Source organism: Falco cherrug, chromosome 1, assembly GCF_023634085.1.
Source record: "Falco cherrug isolate bFalChe1 chromosome 1, bFalChe1.pri, whole genome shotgun sequence".
NCBI classification, from domain to species: Eukaryota; Metazoa; Chordata; class Aves; order Falconiformes; family Falconidae; genus Falco; species Falco cherrug.
The window spans coordinates 23582566-23605993 of record NC_073697.1 but is presented as its reverse complement, the minus strand read 5'-3'; the positions used below and the strand labels follow the sequence as shown (position 1 = coordinate 23605993).

The following is a 23428-nucleotide window of genomic DNA, read 5'->3' as shown; positions in this document are numbered from 1 at the left end:
CAAGAAGTCACGCTGAAAAGCAGAGAAGGAAAACAGATTCTTCCAAGTTTTTTCCTTAGAATAATGCCTTTCCCGCAGCAGGCAGGGCTGGGTGTATGGGCTCAGACAAAAGCACTTTGCTGCCTTCTGGAAAAGCCAGAGTTGTGCAACCCTGCTAATTATTGCATCTCTTTATGGTTGCAATTCCTGTCAGCCCTTCAGTTCCGGAAACAGCCTACTTCTCACGTCACAAGAGAGCTTTTCTGATAGGATTATTTCAATACTTGTACCTATTGAGGTACCCTTCCTTTATTCCTAGTATTATGTAACCTCATATTAACTGCATATTCCTTATTGTTTTATGATTTAAATACAGCTCTGCATGTTTTCGTAGAGGGGAGCACAAGAACTGGATTTTCTTCTCCTCTTTTCCGTAAGTTTCTAACTGGTTGGAATCCTGCCAGCTTGAGGAAAACAACTCCAGGTTTGTCCGGTATGACAGGAATTCATGCACTCTTTGCTTGTGGTTTTTTTGGATGATCTTCCTGCTGAAATGGTTATGTGGTTTACTAGAGTTCATTCCTGTACTACAGTAACTTCTTTTTTTAATCAAAATTTCTTTGCTCAAAAGCAAAACTGCAAGTAAATGTGTAAAGCTCTGTAGGGCTGAGCTGCACTGCATGGTGAACAAGCTGCTGGGACCTGGGCCAGAGGAGCTGATGTCAGTGTTAACCTAGTAGCTCTTGCTGCTGTCCTGTTTTGTGTTGTCTGCACAATCCCTTCCTCACCTGGGGTTGCGGTTTTCCCCAGAAATGCTTTCCTTTCTGGAGTGTGAATCTATTCTCGCATCCCTGAAGTTATCCAATGGATAATTGAGGTGATGGAAATTTGAGCCTTCCCATGGTGGACTGCAGAGCTGGTGGCACATGAAGTTCCCCTGGATTGCAAAGACAGCGTGGGATATGGAAACAAAGGTGGAGAAGAACCATGCTGTCCTTTCAAGCTGCTTCCAGCTGGTTGGTTTTCAGATACCTGTATTTGTTGCCTTGCTAATCCCTAGAGGTTGCCTTGCTAATCCCTAGAGAGGAGGAAGGCCTAGGAGAAGGCATGCTCATTACTTTAAATGGATGTTTCCTGCTTACATATGCCCTGTGTAATTATCGGTGGCACATTATTGATGCTAGCTGCTTGGGCTAATTAAGTATTTGTAATGTGTAGGCTGAAAGACTAAGGTGGTTTTGGCTCGGCTGTGGTAGTGTATTGTTTTTCTAACAACAGATTCATAAGGATTCGGATAACTCTGGAGCCTAAATAAGCAAATCTGGAAAATGGAGAAATACTAAGAAGTCTTACATTGCTTTTGGTCACTATTGGCTTTGAAAATCTCTGCGTCAGTGAGGGCAAATATGTTTGTTTCTCTTTCTGGGAAGGTCAGAAGAGTAATAGAAAGTGTATGCTGTCTTAGTGAGTGGAAGGACTGTTTTTGGATACCTGTGTTCCAGCTAATTCTTTCTAAATGACTTGATGTGAAACCTTCCTTCCCAAGCTTCCTCCCTATGCTTTAACATGCTGTGAGAAACCTTACCAGAACATCCCTGGGTCTTTTTTGAGTGCTCTGGCACATGGTGCAGTTGGCATGACTGTTAGTGGTCTGCCTGGCTGGTCACGAGCTGGGAAGCTGTGATAACTGTTCTTGGACACTCAGGAATCACTTGGGAATTATGTCCTTTATAGTTCTCTCTCTCTTACTGTGTAAAAGCTGTTCTGGAAACATTTGAGGCAAGACAAGAGACTAGCTGTAGTCTGGACCAGTTTGAAACTTTCTATTTCTCTCTGCTATTTAAATTAACATAATGAAAGTATCCTTATCCTGTTGGATCAACAGCAAGCCTGACCTGATTTCAGTGGTACTGAGTTTTCACCATGCTTCTGTCCTTTCCTCCTAAGGCCAGGTTTTACGTGTGGTTATCAAAACTGCTGATGCAGTGCTTGGGTTTGCCAGCTGTGTGACAGGATGGATGCAAGTGTAAAGGGTGCACTTGTAAATGTTGAGTATGTAAACGTAAAAGTATGATTTCTGTGGTTTTCTGGTGGCCCTTTTTTTTTTCATTACTGGCTTTCACACTCACTGGTACAGCTTGTGAGTGGTGTAATCATGTGAATAGTGAAGCAGATACTGTGACCTAGTGAGACCTCTTATGTCAAACTTCGCATTAGAAATACTTGAAGTGGATTTCAATGCACTAGGGGTTGGTTCATGTAGAGCTGCCGTTTTTCTGCAGGGTTGGCCTCTTGCCACAAGGGGACATAAGCAATGCACTTGTGTTTCGATGTCTCGTCTGTGACAGATATGAAGTGCAGCCTCTTAGATGAGGTTAGCAGGAAGCCTGTAAGAGCACAATAGGTGAGCGAGTTACCCCCCACCGCCAGCCTCTCCGTATTCCCCTGGTTTGTGCAGTCCCATGGGCACAGCTCCCAAGGTATGTGGGCTCCGTTTGCTGAATTTCCCTCGCTCTTGTCTTGCTGCAGCAGGTGCCTGTCTTATGGGCCTGGGCATGATGGGTGACAGGGGGCACACTGCCGTGGTACCTCCCCTGTCCCAGGGCTTGCTGTCCTGGTGTGGCACAGGGGTGACCTGAAATTGTCCTTCACTTGTTCAGGGATGTAGAGAGACACAGAGAAGGAGGCTGGTGAGAACTGATTGCTGCTTTAGAGCCATAAAATCCAGGCTGGTGGATGTGTTTGCTTGTGTGTAGGTAATGCTAAGTTATAATAAATTTACTGCTTACACCTGTAATATGCATGTTGGGTTCAAATACCAATCTGTGCCCTCCTGCTGCTCTTCCCCTCTGCTTCACAGCCTGTTCCTTGATCCACCTCAGCACTGCTGAGGGTGTAGGGGTGGGAGCCAGTAGGTGGCAATGTGTGACCAGACATGGGCAGCCATCATGTTTTATGATTTTTGGTGTTTTGTGGGGTTTGTTTTGTTTTGAAGCCAGAAACTTCATTTTGATATTGCGAGAGCTGTTGTGGTACTTGTAAGTTGCTGGTAATAATGGCAGTGGTAACTTCTAAGAGTTCATTTGGGAAAGGTATAACAGAGTACAAAAGGACCTATAGCTAGGTTCTGCAATGTGTTATTATTGCCATACAGGAACCAATGCCTCACATTTAGACCGAAAAGAAATAGGCCCTTCTCAAAGACACATGTGTTCCAAAAATAAAGCAAGATATTCAGCTGGATCTCAGTGTGAGAGGGAAGAGAGATGCATGGAAAGGAGCTGTATTCACTGAATGTTTAGATCCCAGTGCAAAGAACAGTTCTACTCCCTGAAGCAGAGAGGAGGTCTTCCAAGGGAAGAAAAGAGAGCACAGTTCCCTCAATGTTTATTTACTTCTTTGTTCCTTGTTTACTCAGGAAAAAGAACTCTTCTGCATCAGTTTATTCAGATGAGATAGGAAATAGAAGCTCCCCTTGACTACTGAAGATAACTGTTTCTTACAAGATGGACTTTGTTTATGCCAGTCTCCAAGTTCTCATTTTCTTTCTTTTTCTACATCACTGTCTGCCCTTGGTCATCCTGAACCACTCTGGCCCCTCCCCTTTGCGTCATTCTTGCCTGCCTGCTGTTGCAGTTTCTCTTCCATCTTCCTTTCCCCCTTGCTGTCTGTTGTTCTTACCTCTCACCATCCTCCTGATTGTTTTTTCTACCCCCTCTGTTGCTTCCTCCACCCTCTGTTTGTTTTTTCTCTGGGGCCTTTCTCCCTCTGTCTGGATTCTCTCCCTTTCATCCATCCCACTGCCCTTATTTCCGCTTTCTCCCCACTCTGCTTTTGTTGCTCAGGACTAGACACCTGTGGAGTGACTTACAGGACAAGTGAAACCAGGCAGTCATGGGGCAGCAAGGAAATAAACACTGGGAAGAGACTGGGAGGTGGAACAGACTGATCTGTCTGTTGACATCACGCAGCAAGACCCAGTAGTGGGTCCTCAGCATATCCCTCCTTATTCTGTTGAAAAGTTGGCTGCCCTCTCTGTAAATAGCTGGTAGAGGTCTAGGGCTAGAAGAAGAAAGCACAGTAGGGACACTGTGGAAAGAGGTGGCGATGTTACTTATGACTAGGAGCTCCTTCTTATTGACAGCTGTCTTTGGAGGAAGGTTTGTGCAGCTTGGTGGGAGAGAAGCTCCTGTAATTCCAGCTTTTATGGAACAAGAAGTAGAAAAAGAAGAGTAAGGGAGGTTCAGTGCCATAGAGCAGGTGCTTGCTTCTTGCTCAGAATTAAAAATAAATCATCTTTAAGCCCTGATACAGGAGAAAAATTGTCAGCTCTTCCTTGTTATCTTTTTTTTTTTGAAGTTGGAACGAAGCCTGGAGTCTTAAGTGTGCTGAAGCATCACGTTTCTGAGAGACGAGTGACTTAATGAATTTCAGTAGAGCTGAAAATGAAAAAATAATTTGTGCAACTTAGAGGCATATCGGGGATGAGTAGTCTATGCACAGCTGCTCATTGTAGCTGTGGTCACAGGATTCCCCTGTGTCTGGGGTTTTTGTTGGTGAGCCCCTGCTGGAGTTCTCTTTATTTACCAATAACTGAGTCCAGCTTTCAGTTATGTGGTGGTCATCTCATGTCTTTGTATGTGGAGGTGATTTACCAAGTGAAGTTTTACTCCCCTAGTTGTATGTGACTACATTTCTAGCTGGCATAGGCATCTCCCTACATTTGTTATTTTGTGGAACTTCTCTTCAAACTAGAAAGACAAAACTCTTGGCACACAGATAAGGCTTCTTCTTCTCTAATAGCTTCCAAGAAGTCCACAATTGATTTTTTTCCCCTACAGATACCCTTGAACTTGCTATATATGACCTATGACATCTTCATGGTATCTCGGTTTTAGACCTTGTTCAGTAGCTATGTGAGACTGAACCTTATCAAAGCTTGAGAGAAGTCCGTGTTGCTGTGGGTAGCCCAGCAACAGCGCACAGCCTTGACTTGAGTTCTGTGTGACAGAGGGTATGCCAGGAAGTAGAAGCTCCACCTTTCACATCAACTCTCGCATAGAAGATCGGAACAAGAAGAGGCTTGAACTGGTGTATTACAGCCAATGAGTGAAGGTTTATCAACTTTTTTAATCTCAGTGATCAGCTGTGACCATTAAGAGACCAACAGCATTCTTTGCAAGAACTGGAACAACCGTCCAGGTTTCCTACAGATTACAGTAGAAGTAAGTGTGTTCTCCCTAGGCCATAACCCTTGCGTTTCAGTTTGGTGTTCTCTGTTCTTTGCTATTTCCTCTTCTAAAGAACTAAACTGAGGTAGCTGCATTTTCTCGAAGTGGCCAGATACCAGCAGTAATCAAAGGCATCACAATACGTAGTTTGGCTAGTGGCAAGTATTTTAAATACTATATTGGGAATTGATAGATTTTATTCATTGTTAGAACCTTATTTACTGTATTAAAAAAAATAATCTGTTTCCTCTTGCTCTGAAGAAAATCCACTGGAGTGTAAAAACTGTGACAATTGATATAGACTCCAGTGAAATGGTTTGGCTGAAAGCAGAAGATTCATGACTTCAGCGCACTTTGGAATAGCCTCCAAAACACCATTTCTGTACTTCTTTACATTCGCCACATGAGGGACAATGTGGTCGTGTCTCCTAGGTACACAGTAGCAATTCTAAATCTGTTGGATTATCCACACTTTGGATGAGATACTATTTTGATAGCAAGGAGTTTAAACATTGCCTTCTCAGGGACCGAGATTTTACTGTAGAGACTGATTCTGCTCACTCTGTCTGGTTTGATGGGTACAATGCAGACTGAACAGAACCAGCCTTTCCAGCTCCCTTCAAAAACAGTGATTGAACAAAGAAAGTTATTTTGAAGAATTAAAGATAAGCACTAAAAGAAACCATCTTTTTCTGATACGTAGTAGGACCAATAAATATAGCATTTTGTAGGCTGGGTTTTTTTCCCTTTGAATTTGTATAGATGTTAAGGTGTTAAAGATTCCACATTCTGTGTTGTGTGACAATAAAAACTCTATTCCATTATCTCAGTTCGTAGTGTTTAAGGGCACCCAGCTGTGAGAGATGCAGCCTGCCTTGGAGGTACATGACCCTTTTTTTCTTTTTTTCTTTAAAGATATATATGATTGTGTCCTAAAATACTCTACCTGTGATGCCTTTATGTTGTGGAGCTTACTGGTACAATACAACACTTACCTGTTTTCCTCGGATGTAGGCTTTAATTGTAGTTTCTAGTAAATCATTTTGGTATTGCCCTTACTTTCTAGCTGGCATCCTAAAACTAAGTGACCAAAAAGTAGACCTGAAATAAATGTGAACCTCGCTGAAATAAATGTGAGCCTTTCCACAGAAAGGGCTCTAAGGTGGAATAGAGGTGGGAAGAGAAGACAGGAGGGAACCACGTTTCAATAAATATGCTCACTTTGGCATTTTCCATCTCACTCTGGGTTATGTTGACTTCTGCCCTTTCAGATTTGAGCCATTGTAACCTGCTGTATTTCAGAAGCCTTGCTGGACTGTGAGAGAGAGGATTTGGCCAGGGAAGCAGGTGCCTTGTTCATCTTTACCTTTTATTGTTCTGGCAACCCTCTCACGGAGCAGTTGCTGTCTGATGATGTTTAGAAACAAGGTGGTTTTATTACTGTAGGCATATAGGCTCTGGTTGGAAATTGGCATTGAGAGGTGGTGAAGGCAACTGTGCATCTCTTCCCTCTTGTGCAGCCCCTTGCTTGGGTCTAGGGAGGGTCTGTCCCTTGCAGAAATGCTTGGCGATGAAAACAGGATTTCACAGCACAGGGAGCATTGGTTTATGGCTCTGTGTATAGTCTCACAAGGGAACACTGTTCAATAGGCTTCAAAGTGATTCAGCCATGGCATAACCGTGGCTGTGGCCACATGTAATATAGCCTGTAGCTCTTTAAAGAGGATTAGCCTTAGATCAGGGACAGCATTCATTGCTGGATTTCATGTAAAGTAGAATATGCTAATGAAATGGAAATGTCTACAGCAAACATTGCGTAATATTGTAAACCTCAAAATTGAGCATTGTGTCTTGATATCTCTGCTGGAAGTCAAACATTCGTATTCTGTTTGTTACTTGAGGAAAAACTGAAGTTTGTAATATCATCAGAAGCTCTCTAGGGTAAATTAAGATCTAGTTTGCAGTTTCACAAGCAAAGTTAAAAAGATAACAAACATTTGAAGGTAGATTTCACACGCTGTTGAATGCTTTAATGATGTCATAGCTCTCCAACACAGACAAAATCCACCACATCTTAAAATATCTTCATTTGGGTTTTCTGCAACAGGCATAGGCTTGGTTTGATCCTGTGTTCCCTCCCTGGCTGTCCTTGTGTTGCTTTAAACACCATGTTTGGGCTTACAATAGTTTCAGCACCAGTCCTGCAGAGACACAGTATTTCTAACGTGTTTCTGAGCCATTTCATCTTTTTAAGGCACTTTCTGTCTGTACATCACCCTCAGTTGGCAGTCCAGTAGGCTTGATCTGGCTCTCCTATTTCAGTTTTACACCAGCCTTTTGAATGCTTGAAGTTTAATATTGTATATATGTAAGAAAAGCTCCCATACTTCAAGGGAACCTGCGATTCAAACTGTCTGACTTGAGATGATGTCAAAGATTTTATTTGCAGAAGGTCATGAATGTCTCTCAGAAAATTGTTTTAGTGGGAGCACTGGGAAATCACTGGCCACTTCTGAAAGTCTGTTTTGTTGTTGCATGTAAAGGGACATGTTCTTACTGTATTAATGCACTGTAGGTAGTTTATTAAACCTAGAATCATCTTTATTTTTAATGTCATGTCTTTGTAAGCTTCACAGGGAATTTGTTACACTGATACAAAGCTGACTCAGTGCCTGAACTTGAAACCTTTGCCCGTGGAAGCATTTAGAACTGCTATGGGTGCTTTCCTTCTCACACAAGTAAGCAGGCATTCATGTGAGGCTCTGTCTTACCAGCCCAGCGGTGTGTATTTGTGGCCTGGGGTTTGATGCCCACGCAGCACATTCAGACAAATGCTAGATATAAAATACATTGAAAGACATTATATACCCTGATGGGCCATTTTGCTTTTGTGTACTTACAAGTGATGACTTGAAGTGCCTCATCCCAGTCTGCTGGGGGATAAAAGTCCAAAGAAAACCTTTGGGAAGAAGATCCTTCTGGCCCTGTTTTCAAAATGTGTGCTTTCATTACTTAGTAGTTTTTTCTCTCCCCACAGCTCTGTGTCTTAGAATTTTGTTGTTCTGGGATTTATTTTTTATGGTGGAGGATAGGATGGTTTTGTTGTGGTTTTTTTTTTATTTTGCCGTTTGGAAGGGTATTTTTCTGTAGACATGGAGGGTGGTGTTACATATTCATGAAAGAGAAGTCTTTCCAGCCCCTGCTCACAATGACAAAGACTTAGCTGTTTCACACAGCAAGCTGACTGGAATTGTGTGGGGCCTGCCTGACCAGATTAGAGCAAACAGCAAGCTTATTCCTCAAGTCGTCAAGCCTCCCCTTCCTAACAATTTCCCCAATTGTCATTTTGACAAGGCTGTCATTAGGTGATGGCTTCTTTTGGCCATTTTCAGATAAAGATAATTTCCTTAACTTCCATTTTATTTGACAACAAGTAGTTTGGGAGAGAAAGGAAGTGCTTCAGTAGTTTATGGATTAAGGGTTTGTCACTTCAAAGGCATCTTTGATCTAAAAATATGTGCTGTACCAAATTCATTATGTCTTTTTTTTTTTTTTAAGAACTTTCTAATTTATTGATCTGCCCCTCAATTATTCCCTTTTTTGCATCCCCTAGTAGTACATAAGATAGCAATGGCGAGGGGAAGGCACCCAAATGGCCTCTCTGAAAAGTCATGACCAGGGCAAAACAACAGGTGCTTTTGTTTGGCACCCGGTGCTGGCTCTGTCGCAGATTGGTTTTAGCCAGAGGTCCTGCCTGCTCTTCCCATGGGAGGGGTATACAGCTGGGTGTAGGGCTCGGTTAAGAACTGAGGGACAGAGAATACGTTTCCTAAGGAGTGGCTTATTTCATGTTTTGTATTTGTCTGGGTCACTCCTCTGGTATAAATGAATGGCCTAAAACCACGGATCTAGGGCAGTGAGCATTTAGCAAACTGGAGATGGGTTTTGATTCCCCAGTACCCTCTTCTGCCAGCTCCATGTGGCAGTTGTCATGGGTTTATATGGCTTTCTGTGGGTTATGTCTCCCCTCACCTGCTGCCCCGCTGGGACCCTACACCCTGACTGCTCCCTACAAAAATGCTGACAAACGACTTTTTCTGATTAAGGGTAGTTTTGAAGTCAAACTCTGGAGCTCCTTTTTTTTTTTTAATAGGAGTATAGGGGTAACTTTACTGAAGCTCTGTTTTGTGTCTGTGCTGTACTAAGAAATCGCAAACCTCATTCTAACAAACAAAACCAGAAAAGTGCTTTTCCTGGTCTGTTTCCGACTTAAATGCTCTTCCAGAAAGCACTTAGCTCAGCTTTGGAGCAGGCAGGTGCAGTGGCTGTTGAGTATTTTGCTTACCTGACCCCATGTACCCGAGGAGGCATGCTCAGAGATGGACTTGATGATCCTTATGGGTCCCTTGCAGCTTAAGATATTCTATGATTGCTAAGTGCAGGTCTGCCGGCCAGTTTCTCTTTGGCGCTTGTTTGCAGTGTTGCAGGGAGAGCAGGATGTGGTGGGGGTTTGAATATGGATCAAGAGCTGGGCTTTTGCAATGTCTGCCTTAGCTGTGTCAGGCACTGGGCTTCATTTTGACCCCCTCCTCTGCTTTTTAGGACTGACAAAACTCTGTTCTTTGCTACAGCAGTGTAAATCTGTTGCGTAAGCCCATTACACTAGCCTTATGCAGGCTTAGCTGATGCTAGGATTTGTTCTGAATTAATATTAATATCTGTTCTACCTAATTACTTCAGCTTTTTCTGTAATGTTACCTCCATATTATACCCAGCCGGCTAACCACCTTCTTGCTGCTGGAGGCTGTTCTTGATCCCATTTCTAAACAGAAGCACTTCTGCTTCAGCTCTGGCTGGGGTAGCTGTGCAGAGGCTGGCTTTTTTTTTCCCCCTTTTGCCTGCTAATTGGCTGAGACCACCAGAATTTGGAGGACACAGATGTCACTGATAGTTTGCCTAGGGAGCACATTCATGCCCATCTGTTGCAGTCTAGAAGGCTGTTCATATATCCACAAGGCCTTCATTTAATTCTTGTCAGAAAGTAATGTAAATCCAGTTTACCTCAGAGGTCACAGCCAAGATTTATGCCAATGAGCCCCCTGCAATTTACACACACTGTAGTTGTATAGGATGAAAAGAAAGCCTTTCATGTTGGTGCATATTAACAAGAAAGCTTGCCTTAGGAGAAGCTTTTTGATTGAGGTTCTTCCTTATTTTAATACAGCCAATGCCAGTTGGTATATCCAGCTTTACCAAAAGAAAACATCTAATCTTTAAGCCAGGGAAGTAAACGAAATGAATAAATAAATAAATAAAGCCCCTAGCAAATCAATTTTTTTCTTTTAAAACATCTTTTCTCTTTCATGTGGCAAAGCCTCTGCGTACTGAAAAGAAGGGTAAATGCTGTAGGAAAACATAAGCATGTGTGCATTGAAATAGGAAACTGAATTTGCTTTCAGTAGAAGATGATAGTAACTCAATCACTGAAACATTTGCTAAATTGTTGTAAGCATGTTTTCTTTTTCTGGTGGTTTTTTTCCCCTCCCCCTCAAGCTGCCAAGTCTGAAAATAAAGTTTAACCTGTTATTTTTGACACATCTAATGGGGAGGACTCCAGAAGCTTTATGTGCAAATCCACAGGAGGGAGAGCAGCTGAAGATGCTGTGCGATGTGCATGTTCCCTGTTACCTACTGAAGAAACAAATGCCAGCTTCAATGTTCGTTCACTTTTCTAGGGACAGTCTTTTGCAAATTTTTCAGTCTCCCTGCAGAAGGCAAGGGGACACAAAATACCATAACAGGGAGTGAAGATGACACCATAACTCAATCAGCTTCAGGAGGTGGTTGCAGCTAGAATAGGTCCAGCACTACCTCTGTGTTTCACCCCTGTCCTCCTTGTTTGTCAGGAGACTACACCATCTTAAAGAGCCCCCCTAAAAACCAGTCTGGCTTCGTTGACCTTAGTGAAGCCATGTGTAGATAGGCCACAGTGCAGCATGAGAGTTCTTTATTAGAACAAGAAAACTGGATTTCACAGAGTCGGAGGCAAGGGTTCCTACCTCAGCATACACAAAAAATGCTGACCCACCACATGGTGTTGGCGTGGCTAAAGTGTATGGGAAAGCCTGTTGAATTAGGCTGGAGGGAAAATCTAGAACTGCAAGTGGTGCAGATACTTGAATTGAAAAATAGCTGTTAAAAAAGAAATGCTTTTAAGTACTTTGGTTATTAAAGTTGCTTGTAAGAGCAGGTGCTGAAAAGTAGCACACAAAGATTGATCAGGATGTGCCAACAAGATTACAAGGGGGTTTCAGTGTTGGGCACCTCTGCTTTTTGAGGCCCAGTGTAGTTTGAGAGTTTCCTTTCATTTATACCAGCTCTGCTCAGAGGGATCCTCCTCCCTTTTCCTCCTTCCTTTTCCCTAGTTTGTCAGGCTGGTGGATTTTACTGTGGCAAACACGTTCAAATGTTACAGGCATGAAAGTCAGTATCATTTGCCTGGGTTCATAATGACCGGAGTGGTTTGGGATTAGGAGGGAGGAGAGCAAGGCATCGAAATGAAAACAGGGCCCAGATTCTAAGTTCCAGTGTAGCACTTAAAATAATTAAAATGTTTATTTGAAAGTCAAAACAGCCTCAGTCATAAATAACTATCCATTCCTTGATTGATTGTGTCGAGTCCCAACTGAGAGCTCTGGGAATAAGGTTTATTTGCTCCCTGTTGGGATTAATCCATAAATGTAGTCTACACATGGAACTCATCAGGTCTTTGCTTCCTCTTCATTAGTCTCCCTGGAACTGGAGGGTAGCTTGAATAAGATGAAAATTAGGATAATATATTTTCAGAGAGAAAAGGTCTGGTGATCTCTAATTTGTGTTTCAGGACCATAATGCTGTGGAAAATTTCACAAATGATGTTCTCTGAGAAACCAATGCTTGTTATGCTTGCCATATTTGAAGTTTGAATGCAGCCATTACATCTTCTTTTTCTAAAAGCCTCCAAAGCTAATTGCAGTCTTAAACTAGCTAGATTGACTCCCAGGCTTCCTTCTATCCACAGTAGAACTTACAATTCCTTTCTCTTGACAGATCTTTTGGTCTGCTAGCCCAAGGGCTCTGAAATGTCACAGTATGGCCCATTTCTTATTAAAGAGATCATTTCACTGTAGCCCACCCAATTCCTCCCTCCCTCCCTCCCACTTGTTCTGAACCCCAACCCTGACTAGAAAGCAACCACAAAAATATATTTTCTCATCCCCTGAGACCTCTGTACATTTTTTTTCATCATATTTGATGCAAGAAGTTATTTTAATCCAGGCTCCAACCAGAAATGGTACAGATAGTTTTTCATCATTTCTGTTTTAAAGTATCTGATGATTACATCAACCATAAAAAACCTACTCTGTGTCCAAAGCTGGTGTAAAGGAGCTTTCCTGTCACTAAAAAATGCTTGTCTTCAATCTGATGCAAAATTGGTTTTATTATGTTTTGAAAGTGGTAGCTACAGCATTTGTTTGTGTGCCCTTAGAAAGCATTTTTGCCTAGATTGTTTTGCAGCATATCAAGCTGCAATTTTTATCACTTCAAAACTGTAGTCTCCTTAAAGTACCATTTGTTAGGATTTTACGGTACTTTAAGCAAGCTAATTAGCAAGCATTAAGAGGGTTCTAAAGGCCTCTAGAAGTTTTTGCTAGTTCTGCTGTTTGGCTTTAGTCTCAGGTCCTGCATTTGCCCCAGGTCCGTAAGCTGTGTGCTTGGTTATTTTCACATCCCAGCTGTCATTCAGTGCTACAGCTGTCACAAAACACAACTTAGAAAGTGGCATCTGTGTAAAGGATGCTGCTATAGTTTAAAGCTCTTTGGTGCATTTTAAGCTGATTTTATGATGCGAGTCATTGTCCCTAGTGATGGGTCTCAAAAGGCTACCTTCCTTCTGAGTGCTAATGTACAGTTTATTGCACTTTTCTGTATGGTTCCAGCACTTTGTTGCTGCTGCTGTTGTAAATCATTATTTATTACTTTAGGTGTCCTTGCTGTTTATTCAGTTCTTTGGAAAAATGTACTTGAAGAAAAAATTATTGCTTGCTGACATTCATATATCACTGTTACAGATCTGGCAGTTTCCCGGTGAGTTAAATCTTTACAATCCTAGGAAGCCAAGTGCTGTACTTCTACACTAATTTAAGCTACCCCACTAAGCCCCGTCAGTTCTTTGTGAAACTGGCAGTCTGTGTGGCTCACAAAGCCACGGGGCCCTCCTGCTTACAGTAAAGACCCAATGTGATCTTCCAGTCTGTAGCACTGCAGCCTTCCAGCCTTTCCATGAGCTGGGTTAAAAGACTATTTTTGGGCTCTGGACTGCAACATAGATAAGTTGGAACATGTCTGTAAGCTCCCTTGGGTGCTTTCAATGCCATGTTATTTTTTGTAAAGGCAAGTATCTCAGCACTTGTTTGCTTTAGAGCATCTTCATAGAAAATTGTATTTGTGAGCACATCTTTACCAGGGCTGTGAGGTGGCAGTAGAACACAGGCTTCTTCCAACATGGATCTGCGTGCTCGTGAAGCAGTCTCCTCCACTCAGTCGGACTAATGTTTGCAGTGAATCTGAGATATGTGTGTATGTGCTCAGTGGTTACCGGAGAGGACTCCCTAGAAAACGAGATTTTTAAGAAATCAATTACACAAAGGAATGAGTCAGGGCCAGATGGCAGGGATGCTCCATCCCAACCTGGGAGGTACTCATGGGATGGCCGCACACTCATTCCCACAGGGCTGGGTAATCAGATAAATCAATTAGCAGATGTCAGTGCAGTTAACAGAGCAAGCAACACTACCATAGGTGTGTTACTGTGGTTATAACAGTGGGGGCTGCTTTTCTTTTCCTCAATGGATAACCAGCAATGGGATCAGCTTTTCTAGACCTGGCAGGGTAGGAGGAGAGGACTCTGCTTTTCCTGAGAGTCTGCTTTCTGGGTGTTGTCACCAGGTTCAGATGTCTGTCCTTGCTGATCCAAGGTCTTAGGGAGAGGGGACTTCTTTGAACTAGGATGTGGACTAGGACCTTGTACTGCAATTACAGTACACCTATCAGTATGGTGGCCTTCTTCTGGAATGATCTTTGTCATTGACAGATAGTTCAGCTGTATCTCCTGGGAGGACCTGGACTATGCTGTAGCTGTGTCTCCAACCCTGTCTCTGGCCCCATCTCTTTTTACTCCTGATGGAAGCCCCTAAACGGGCCCTATGCCTGGTCCATCCCTTTGCCATGCGGGGGGTGATCCCAGCACCCCATTACAAGCACCCAGCTACATTCACGTGGCTCAAACCCTGTGGAGCGATGCCCTCTGTGGTGTGGTCCTGCTCGCTCTTACTTGGAGCTTACATAGACTTGGAGCTTACATAGATGGAGAACCCTTTCTGGGTTTTCCTTCTGCTTTGTTTCTCAATGTCCTGTACCAGGGTGGGGGGAAGAATGCTAGGAGAGGTCTTCAGCTATAAATTCCGCATTTGTGGTTTTCTTTTAACTTTGCCATGCTTAGGAGTTATGTTCTTGGACTGTGTTGAGACCTGCATGTACACCTGTTTTCTGGAAGCAGCTCTAAATACTCTCAGAGGAAGGCATTTGTAATACAAAAGTGATTGGAGAAAAGGAAGGTAGAAATACCGACTTGGGCAGAGATATGAAGGGGAGGAAAAACAGCAGAAATGCTACCTCAGTGTTGGGGGGATGGGAACTGAACCTGAGTGCAGACTTTAACCTGCTCTCCTTAGAAGAACCCTGACCTGTATTGTATATTTTATTTGATTGTTCTTCCTGGTGAGTTAATGTTTTAACAGTTGGTAGGCTGAGAGTTGTAACCACAGCAATGAAACCTGTGCTGTTCCTCAGAGCACTTTGTCACTATATGGGCTTCTTATTTATTCATATGGTGGACATCTCACAGGCCCTGACAAAGTTGACTTCACAGCACCTCAGGTTTCTAGCTGTCCATTGGGAGGCCCAGACAAAAGGCCCAATCTCAGATGGCATCTCTGTTGCTCTCTCATGTGTCTGACAAGGAGAAATGAGGCACGGCATACATGACTTAGCGTTGCCAGGACATCAACAGCAGACCTAAGAACTGAAGCTAGCTCCTCTGTATCTCAGTCTGGTGCTGTACTCTAGAGACTCCCTACATAGGGAGTTGGACTTGATGATCCGTAGGGGGTCCCTTCCAGCTCAAGATATTTTATGATTCTATTCTGGGATTCCAGTTCTTAACAGAGGATGGTTTGTACCCTCCAGAACATGAAGGCTACAATCTGCTTTTGCATCTAATTGAATACTGTGCCAGGACCTTTTTGTGCTGCACTTCGGAGTGCGTCTGGAGTAGAAGGAAGCCCTGCCAAGGTGCTCCATGGTGTGGATTGCAGAGAAAGAATTGACACCAGCAAAACACCACTGCAGTGACAAATCCTAAGCCTCAGATGCTAGGAAATGTTGAGCATTTAACAGTGTTAGTCTAGCTGATCTTTTGCTTGTCCACCCTGCTCTCCAGTTGCTCTTTATGTGCCTGTGCTCCTGCCCTCAGTCTCCCCGTTATGGCTGCTTTTTAAATTTCTTCTTTCTCTGATATTTGTCTGCAGAGTCAGTCACGGCCCTACTGACGAGCTCCTGCCTCCAGGCTCTTCACTGATGAATCCCATCTTTTGCCCTGCTCCACCTGCCCTTCCATGGCAGGCTCTCTGATCCTCTCTGCTTTCGCATGAGTGCATCTCTTTTGCCCTCTGCTTTTCAATCTGGCAGCTTGCTCTTACTTGGTGCCATTGAGAACACAGGCTGTCTGCCACCAGCTCTGGGATCCAATGATCCCAGAGCTGCAACAGAAAGGAAAAAGACTGTTTGGAAGTTTAGCTGCTGAAACGTAAGCCATTTCTAACAGAGAAAACTGTGTCTGTATATGTGTTCCTTTGTACTTCCCTTCCTATTTCATAGCCTTCCTGTTTCCCCAATTTTAGAAATGTTTTCACAGAAGCTGTGTTTCTGACTACGTTGCTTCAAACTGTGGGGGTAGTTTTCTAAGTGAGACCATCACCAAACTGGTAGAAAAAACCTCCATTGTTTATTTTGTGCCTCATTTTTGAAAGCTGCTTGACTGTTTTGGCAGATGCTGAGATGGATACCTGGGATGGAAACTGTAGTTTTTTTTCCTGCATTGCCTTTGGCAATGTCCTAAGCACCTGAAGGACTTGCAGTGGAAAAAGTATGGCAGGCCAGACACCTGGATGAATGTAGAGAGCTAGCCTTGGATAGAAGCAGTCCAAGCAGACGATGGCAGACTTCTGCTACTAGGGACTTTCCCCAGAATTACTGCAGTAACTAGAATGGGTTTGGTGTTAGTACCTCACACATCATGTGCAAGTTGCTCTACAGTGTATGCAGAGCCTGTGCCTGGCTACTGCCTGCTGACCTCCTCAGTCCTGAGCTGCGGGTGTTCGTGGGTGACCCTGCCCCAAAGGGTGCTCAGCAGCACCCAGGCAATGCCGGTGTCAGCAGGGCTTCCCGAGGGTGGGGGCATGAGGTGGGCAGCCTGGGGAGGCGGAGGGACGATGTTGATGCGGGAGGTGGGAAGGAGAGGTTATCAGGTTTGGAAAGGCTCCTGAGAGCTGATCTGATTGTGGGAGACCTGGGTGTGACAAAAAAAACCCCACACTTGTGTATGTTTGGTAAGATGGTCGAAAGCCCCAGACCCTTCTGTCTGTCACAGAGCTGGTGAAGCTGTCATCAGCTCCAGTGCTCGTCCTGTGGGCCTGTGGCTTTGTGAGGTGAGCTCCTGCTGCATGCTGCAGCATCAGTAAAAAGACTTTTCATTCTGGTGGGTTCCTTCAAAGACCATTTTTGCTCCACTATCTCAACCAAACCGTGGTAGGATGCCGTATTATTGTGGCACGAGTGGGGCTAGTAGTGTGAAAGGAGGTGAAAGTAATGTGCTCCCTTGCCCCGGGGTAAAAGACCCTGTGGTCTGGTAAATGCATGCAGCATCCTCCATGAGTTCAGAGCGTGCACGGCTCTGCCATTCAGTCCTGGCTAACAGTGTGCGACAGCCTGAGCCTCCAAGGTGCAGGGGGCTTCTGCCCAGCCTGGTTAGTCACTTTCCTGCTTGGGGTTTCACAGCTCCATTGAAGAGCCCATCCTTTCTCTCTGGTACCTCAGAGATGCTCGCCTCACACAGTTTGTCACTGAGACCCTGCAGTAATTTCACACACTCCTCTAATAAAGTCCTCCGAGGCTGTCATGTATTTTCATGTATTTCCCCTATTATTTCTCCCTGCTTGAGCCTTTCAGATAATTGATGATACTTTAGTTAATCATTTTCCCCCTCCTTTGTTCGCCAGGTACCTCAGCCTTGAAGGGATCCTTTTCATTTAGAATCCGTGTCTTCTCTTAAGTAATTGATCACTGTGCACCCGGGGACACCCAATTCACAGCCGAGTGGGATCAGCCTTCATGAATAACCAAAATGCCGTGGCCATGCTGCTGCAGGAGTGCAAGGGAGCTCTGGACGCGCTCCTGTCGGCAAAGGCTGACGCGGGCGAGGAAGTCGAGCGAGAATACCGGAGGTGCCAAGGTGAGGTCCCCAGGAGAGGCAGCAGGACCACGGCAGCAGCCACCGGTCCTCAGCCCTGCCCTATTTTTCTTCTCCCGGCAGATGAGTGTTTAAGAGATGCCTGGATTTCGAGGCCATGAATGGGATGTGGGCTACAGGCAGGCAGGGAAAGAAGTCCACTTTGTTGCAGTGAATTGCTGTCAGTTCTAATTTTAGGCTTCAGTAAACATGAGGCTGTAAGGAACAGTTTAGTTTGGGAAGAACAATGCCCAAAAGTTTGCTGATGCACATAAATTTCAGTTATTAAAAAAAAAAAAGAAAGGAAAAAAAGGATGCAACTTCTGAATAAGGGCACATATTTCCTTTCCTTTCATAGGAACTGGGGGAGGGCCTTTTCTGTTTGTCAGCTTCTCCTAATATATTAAAGAGCTCATTGCCTGAATCTTTATCTTGTAAAATGTGTGTGACCTCTATAAGTGGTGTCCAAAGGAAAAAAAAAACCTTGCAATATCCCTCCTGAAAGGAAAATCTATGCCGGCTAATGGCTGGAATAAATAACCGGGAAAGGAAGCAGTAGTTAGCGAGAGCTGTAATAGAAAGGTTCTTCATTTGTTTTAATGCTAGCATTACCTGCTGGAAACCAGCATTTATTTTGGTATTGTCATGGTGCTTTGAGAGTGGTTTGTAAAAAAAAATATTATTCCTTAATTCCAGTGGAAATCCAGTTCATGTCAATCATGAAAGGATAAATAGAATTGGTTTAGTTTTCTCTAGATTCAGACTTTGAGGGCTACATAACTTCATTGCCACAGCCTTTCTATTCATGAAATAAACACTGCATTTGAATTGCTGAACTTGTTCAAATTACATCTTTTCTGTACAGGATAGGGAGTTATGTACTTCTTTCTGCCACACAGAAAAATAACTTCAGCAAGTACAGAAGAATATAGTAAAGGATGAAGGTGAAATTTCTAGAGGGAAGAACAAAGGCATTAGCAAAAAACTACGAAAAAATCTGTTTATGTACAGGTTTTCCTTTGCGTGACACATCTGCAGTACTGTCCGTTTTCCAGTTTAGTGTTAATAATGTTTAGTTTTGCTTTGCATGAATGACTCGGCCATAATGTTAATTTGATCTTTAAAATCCTTTGTTTGTCTCGGAGCACAGAGCCGTTGAGAATATGTTTTTCCAACCATCCTTGTTCTTGCTGGGAGGTCAGCTGCCTTTTTCTGAAGCACCTAAGTCTGTTTGCGGTGGAGGGTGGTGTATAGGTTTCTGTTATGGATACTGGAAGATTTTTCTCTTCTTTTTTTGTTTTCAACAAAGGGTACTTTGTTTCCTCATCACAAATTCTTTTAAGTTTTATTATGGCTCCTTAGAATAGGCTCTTGAACTCCTAATCAGGTAGTGCTTTTTTCCCCTCATCCTCCTCCCTCCTTTTCTCCTATTAAATACCACAGAGTATGAGAAATAATCAGTTTAGTTCCAGATAAGGTAAATCAGTGGCCTTATAATCACTCAATTAGACATGGTCCTTCAGGTAAACTGCTTTAGGAAATGAACGATCAGAGCCTGAAGTGATGCTCAGACTTTTCCGAGGACCGTGTTCCCATCAGCTGAAAGAAAAATACCCAGCAGCAGGGTGGTGACAGCAACATTAATAACTGCTGGGGCTCTCTACCCAGGGATGGCAGGGCCTCGCAGGTCGGCAGCTCTCTGCTTCGGGGAGACCCTCCCAGCACAGAGGTGGAGGGGGTTTCTTCGCCCCCCTCTCCTCCTTTGTTTGCCCCAGCTTTCTCAGACCAGGCGCAGGAGGAACTGAAAGTCAAATATGTATAAATGGTGGGGAGAGGAGGAGGAGTGCTTCTTTATCTCGCTTTAATAGAGGGGCTAGAATGGGTGTTAGATGGGTCTGGATTGGTTTTTTATTTCTTTTTAGGCTAGAAATCATTCCAATCAACTTCTGTGCCAGTTCAACCTTCATTAATTAATGAATTTATATTGCCTGTGGTGAGAACAGTTACCTTACAAGCTCTCTGTTACAACTCTTGTCCTGGGAGTTGGATTTTAGCTGAAAACCGCACGACTGTTCATAGGAGCTCCCAACTGTTTAGTGTGGTTCTAGTGGATATTCTTGCAATACAACATCATTTTATTGTCATTATCACACTAACTGTGTTTGTTTCCATGCGGTGACAACTAGACATCACAGCAAGGCTCAAAGTGGTATCCTGCTAGGTTTGCACAAATATCCGATGCCAAAGATGACTGAAGGCTCCTAGATTGCCCAACCCTTCTGAAGATGTTGCCCTGGTTTCCTTTTCTAACCAGCTTTGTGGCAGTGACCACTGAAGATGCCTCTTTAAAAATCAAAGTTCAATATTAAATAATTTGGATGTATTCTTTATTCTATAGTGCATCAAGTAGAAGGGGCATTAATGTTATTTAAGGATAACATGGAAACAGGAACAAGAGGACAGCAGTAATACTTTTATGCTTTAGCAAGAATACCAATGTCTATGTTATCTCACTGGTTATTTTCATAGTTGCTGTCACTACTATTTTTCCTGTTTTAGTGTTATATAAGTAAGTGTGACTTCATGTGGAAAAGACAGAAGATGAAGGTAGAGAAAGAGACAGAAAGGCTGTCTGTGTAAGCATCCTGTTTCTCTAGATCCCTCCCCAAAACGTCAGTCCTGTGGGATCATATGGGGAAACATGTACTTGCTCTGACTGCCTTCAGGCTCCCCATCTTCCTTTGGAAAAGATTTTGGGAAGCTCAGTCTTCCTCGGTCTACACAGGGGCATGAATCCCTCTGTCCATCATTTTGTCCCCCTCATGTTGAGGTGGGTGTCCCTGCTGCTGTGCTGATTTTGCAGTAAAAGGTGTGAGGGTGGGAGCGTGACCTCCTCTCCCCTCCAGCTCTGCCACCTGGCCACCTTGCAACAACACAGAGAGCTGAGCCCCTCCAGACACAGCTTCAGAAGGACTGGGAAACGTGGCTGTGTGTGAAACTGGGATGTGTAATGGGAACGTGTGTCCAGAGCTGCAGCAACAAGTGAGAAAATGTGGGTTGGAAAAAGTGGTATCTTTTTAGAGGTGACCTTTTGGCAAAAGGGCCCTACATGTCCAACTTTCCACTTTTTCCTAGAAAAAAAATACCAGTAAATGCACTGTAATATGAGCATGAAATAGACTTTTTATGTAGTGCATGTTCTACAGTCATCCATAAAGGACTGATTAAAAAATATGTAGTAATACATTATTGCATTGCCTTGTTAAAGCAATGATGGTCCATTTCTGAGCAGGGCTTTTTCTGGGGATTAATGACCAGAAGGGGCTAGATCTGCAGCTGATGATCACCATTAACCCCATCTGGTCAATAATCCTTGTTAATCCACTTTTATTGGCCAGAGAGTCTGTCCAGCCAAGTGGTTAGCACAGCACAGCACACTCAGGCTGCAGCTTCATCCCTGCTTCAAGGAAAATTAAAATGTGGGCTGCAGCTGAAAGGAAGGGACAAATCCAAGCCCAGATCTCTAGCTGAGTGCTCCTACTAGCAGTTGCATCCTTAGTCGGTTCAGGTTGGAGACCTAACTGAAGCTGATGGTTATGTGGGAGGCGAAGGGCTGGCCCGGGGAGGGAGCAGGGCACGGGCCAAACTGTGCTCTTGCCTTGCAAGCTCTGGCACATTGCTGGAGGTTCAGGGGCCAGGTGTGGGAGATGGGAGTACTTTGCCCTCATTAAAAAAAATAAAATCTGTCTTTTGACTCCTTTGTGCTTGGCCTTTCCAGCTGGGAGGGAAGCTGTACTTTGGGTAGGATTTGGAAACCCTTGGGTGAAAGGTGTGAGGACTGGGGTTCCCATACGGCTCTGTACTGGCTGTGCCCGAGTAGGACCCATGCCTGGATGAAGGGCATCTTCTCCTCCTAGCTTATTTTTTAACTCCTGTTGCAAACTGCAAGAGAAGTACAAGAGCTCAGGCCAGCTCCTCAACTAGTGTGAATTACTTGGCTAAGCTGGCTTCAAAGAAGATGCATCAGCTTTGAACAGGGAATCTCATAGCCAGGCTTCAGCTGCTTTCTGCCACGCATCCATGGGCACTGCCATGTTAATAGCAGTTCCCAGGCACGTGGCTTAAACCATTTTGCCTTGCTATAGCAGTGAGCTCTCTTGTGTTGAGAGAAAGTGTCCTGTAGTCTACAGCTACTGCTCTGAGAGCATGTTGAGTAACTCAAGCCAACAACCTTTTTTTTACTGAATTATCTGTCAAATAATTATTCTCAAGAGCATATGCTGGTTATTCATTATATACCTTTAGATCTTTGTCTAATTGCTTTATGTAGTCTGGGTTTATCTCCCTGTTTGAATGTGGCTTTTTGGGCTGGCTCTGCCACCGTCAACAGCAAGCTCTCAGTAAGAGGGACAGGTCTTCTGTGCCGTTGGCCCCATTTGCTCTGCCAGGAGCCCTCTCCTCAATCAGGGAACAGATTTCCTCCTGTCTCTTGAGTAGCTCTTCACGCCCAGCCAGCCACCAGCTGGTATGACTTCCTGCTAAAAGCCTTTTTAATGGCTGATAGCTCCCATTTACCTGGAGGGCAGAGCAGTCAAGGGTAACAGATGACAGGCAAGCCTGAGGCTGGTGGCAAGAGCTAAGAGCTGGTAACAACTGGGAGAAGGTCTGTGAGGGAGGGGAGGTATGCTTTTTGCAGAGTATGTGCTCTGTTGTAAGTGTTGCGGCTGAACCCACTGCAATATCTTTACCTGCTCTTTGACCTTTTCAGCTTTGCTTCCTGAGGACTTGAGGACCCTTCTGGAGGAGGCAAAGGAAATGAAGTGGCCCTTTGTGCCAGAGAAGTGGCAATACAAACAAGACCTCAGCCCAGAAGACAAAACAAACCTGCAAGATATGATCAGCGCGAGGCTCCCTGATTTGCTGGTATGAACTACAACACACCTGTTGCATAAAACATCCCACTGAGGTGTTGAGGGTATGCAGAACCCTGGCAGGTAGTATCACCTGTGGGTTCAGGGGCTGGTTTTTTCTGCCTGGTGGCAGCAGCAGGTGAGGAACTGCTTGGCAAGCAGAGGTGAGCGGGTCCGTGTTGGGATGGGGTCGCTCACAAAGGCCAAAGGGCCAAAGTAGAGATGTGACTTCTATTTGTTGCAGTCCTCAGACGAGAGGGACCCAGAAGCTACACATAGTTTCCAGTTTTTTTTATTACAGTTGCTATGAAGCAACATGTGTGAATCAGTTTCCTTCTCCTTGTGAGACAGCTCATTTCCATGTCACCACTGCATCTTCCAAGGGAAGGAAAGTCCTGCCCTCTGCTGTCACTGCAACCAAGCTAAGGTTGTGAGATCAGTGGGAGCTCTGCCTCGGTGTTAGGCTTCTGGTCTGTCTGTTGGCTGTGCAGCTCGTGACGATGGGTGTGCCACACCATGCAAGGCTCTTTATTTGAGGTCTTGCTGGTACCTGCAGCTTTATGTGCTCTCCCAGCGCAGGGAAGATAAAATGGATTCAAGCGATAACATCTTGAGTGTGTCCAGGCGTTTGGCTGCTGCTGTGCAAGGAATAAAAGTGCCTAGATAGTAATCACAGAGACATCGCAGAGCAGAGGGCACTG

The 23428-nt window shown here is 44.1% G+C and overlaps 1 protein-coding gene across 1 annotated transcript in view; it reads left to right on the top strand.

Annotated features, from left to right (window-relative positions):
* The first annotated feature begins 75 nt into the window (after positions 1–75).
* ALPK1 (alpha kinase 1) overlaps positions 76–23428 on the top strand; it is a 48577-nt gene continuing 25224 nt past the window's right edge. Inside the window, exons 1-3 of the mRNA XM_005435211.3 lie at positions 76–412; positions 17588–17820; positions 22586–22740. Coding sequence (XP_005435268.1) covers positions 17700–17820; positions 22586–22740 — 276 coding nt within the window. The 5' untranslated portion in view covers positions 76–412; positions 17588–17699. The remainder of the gene's footprint in view (positions 413–17587; positions 17821–22585; positions 22741–23428) is intronic.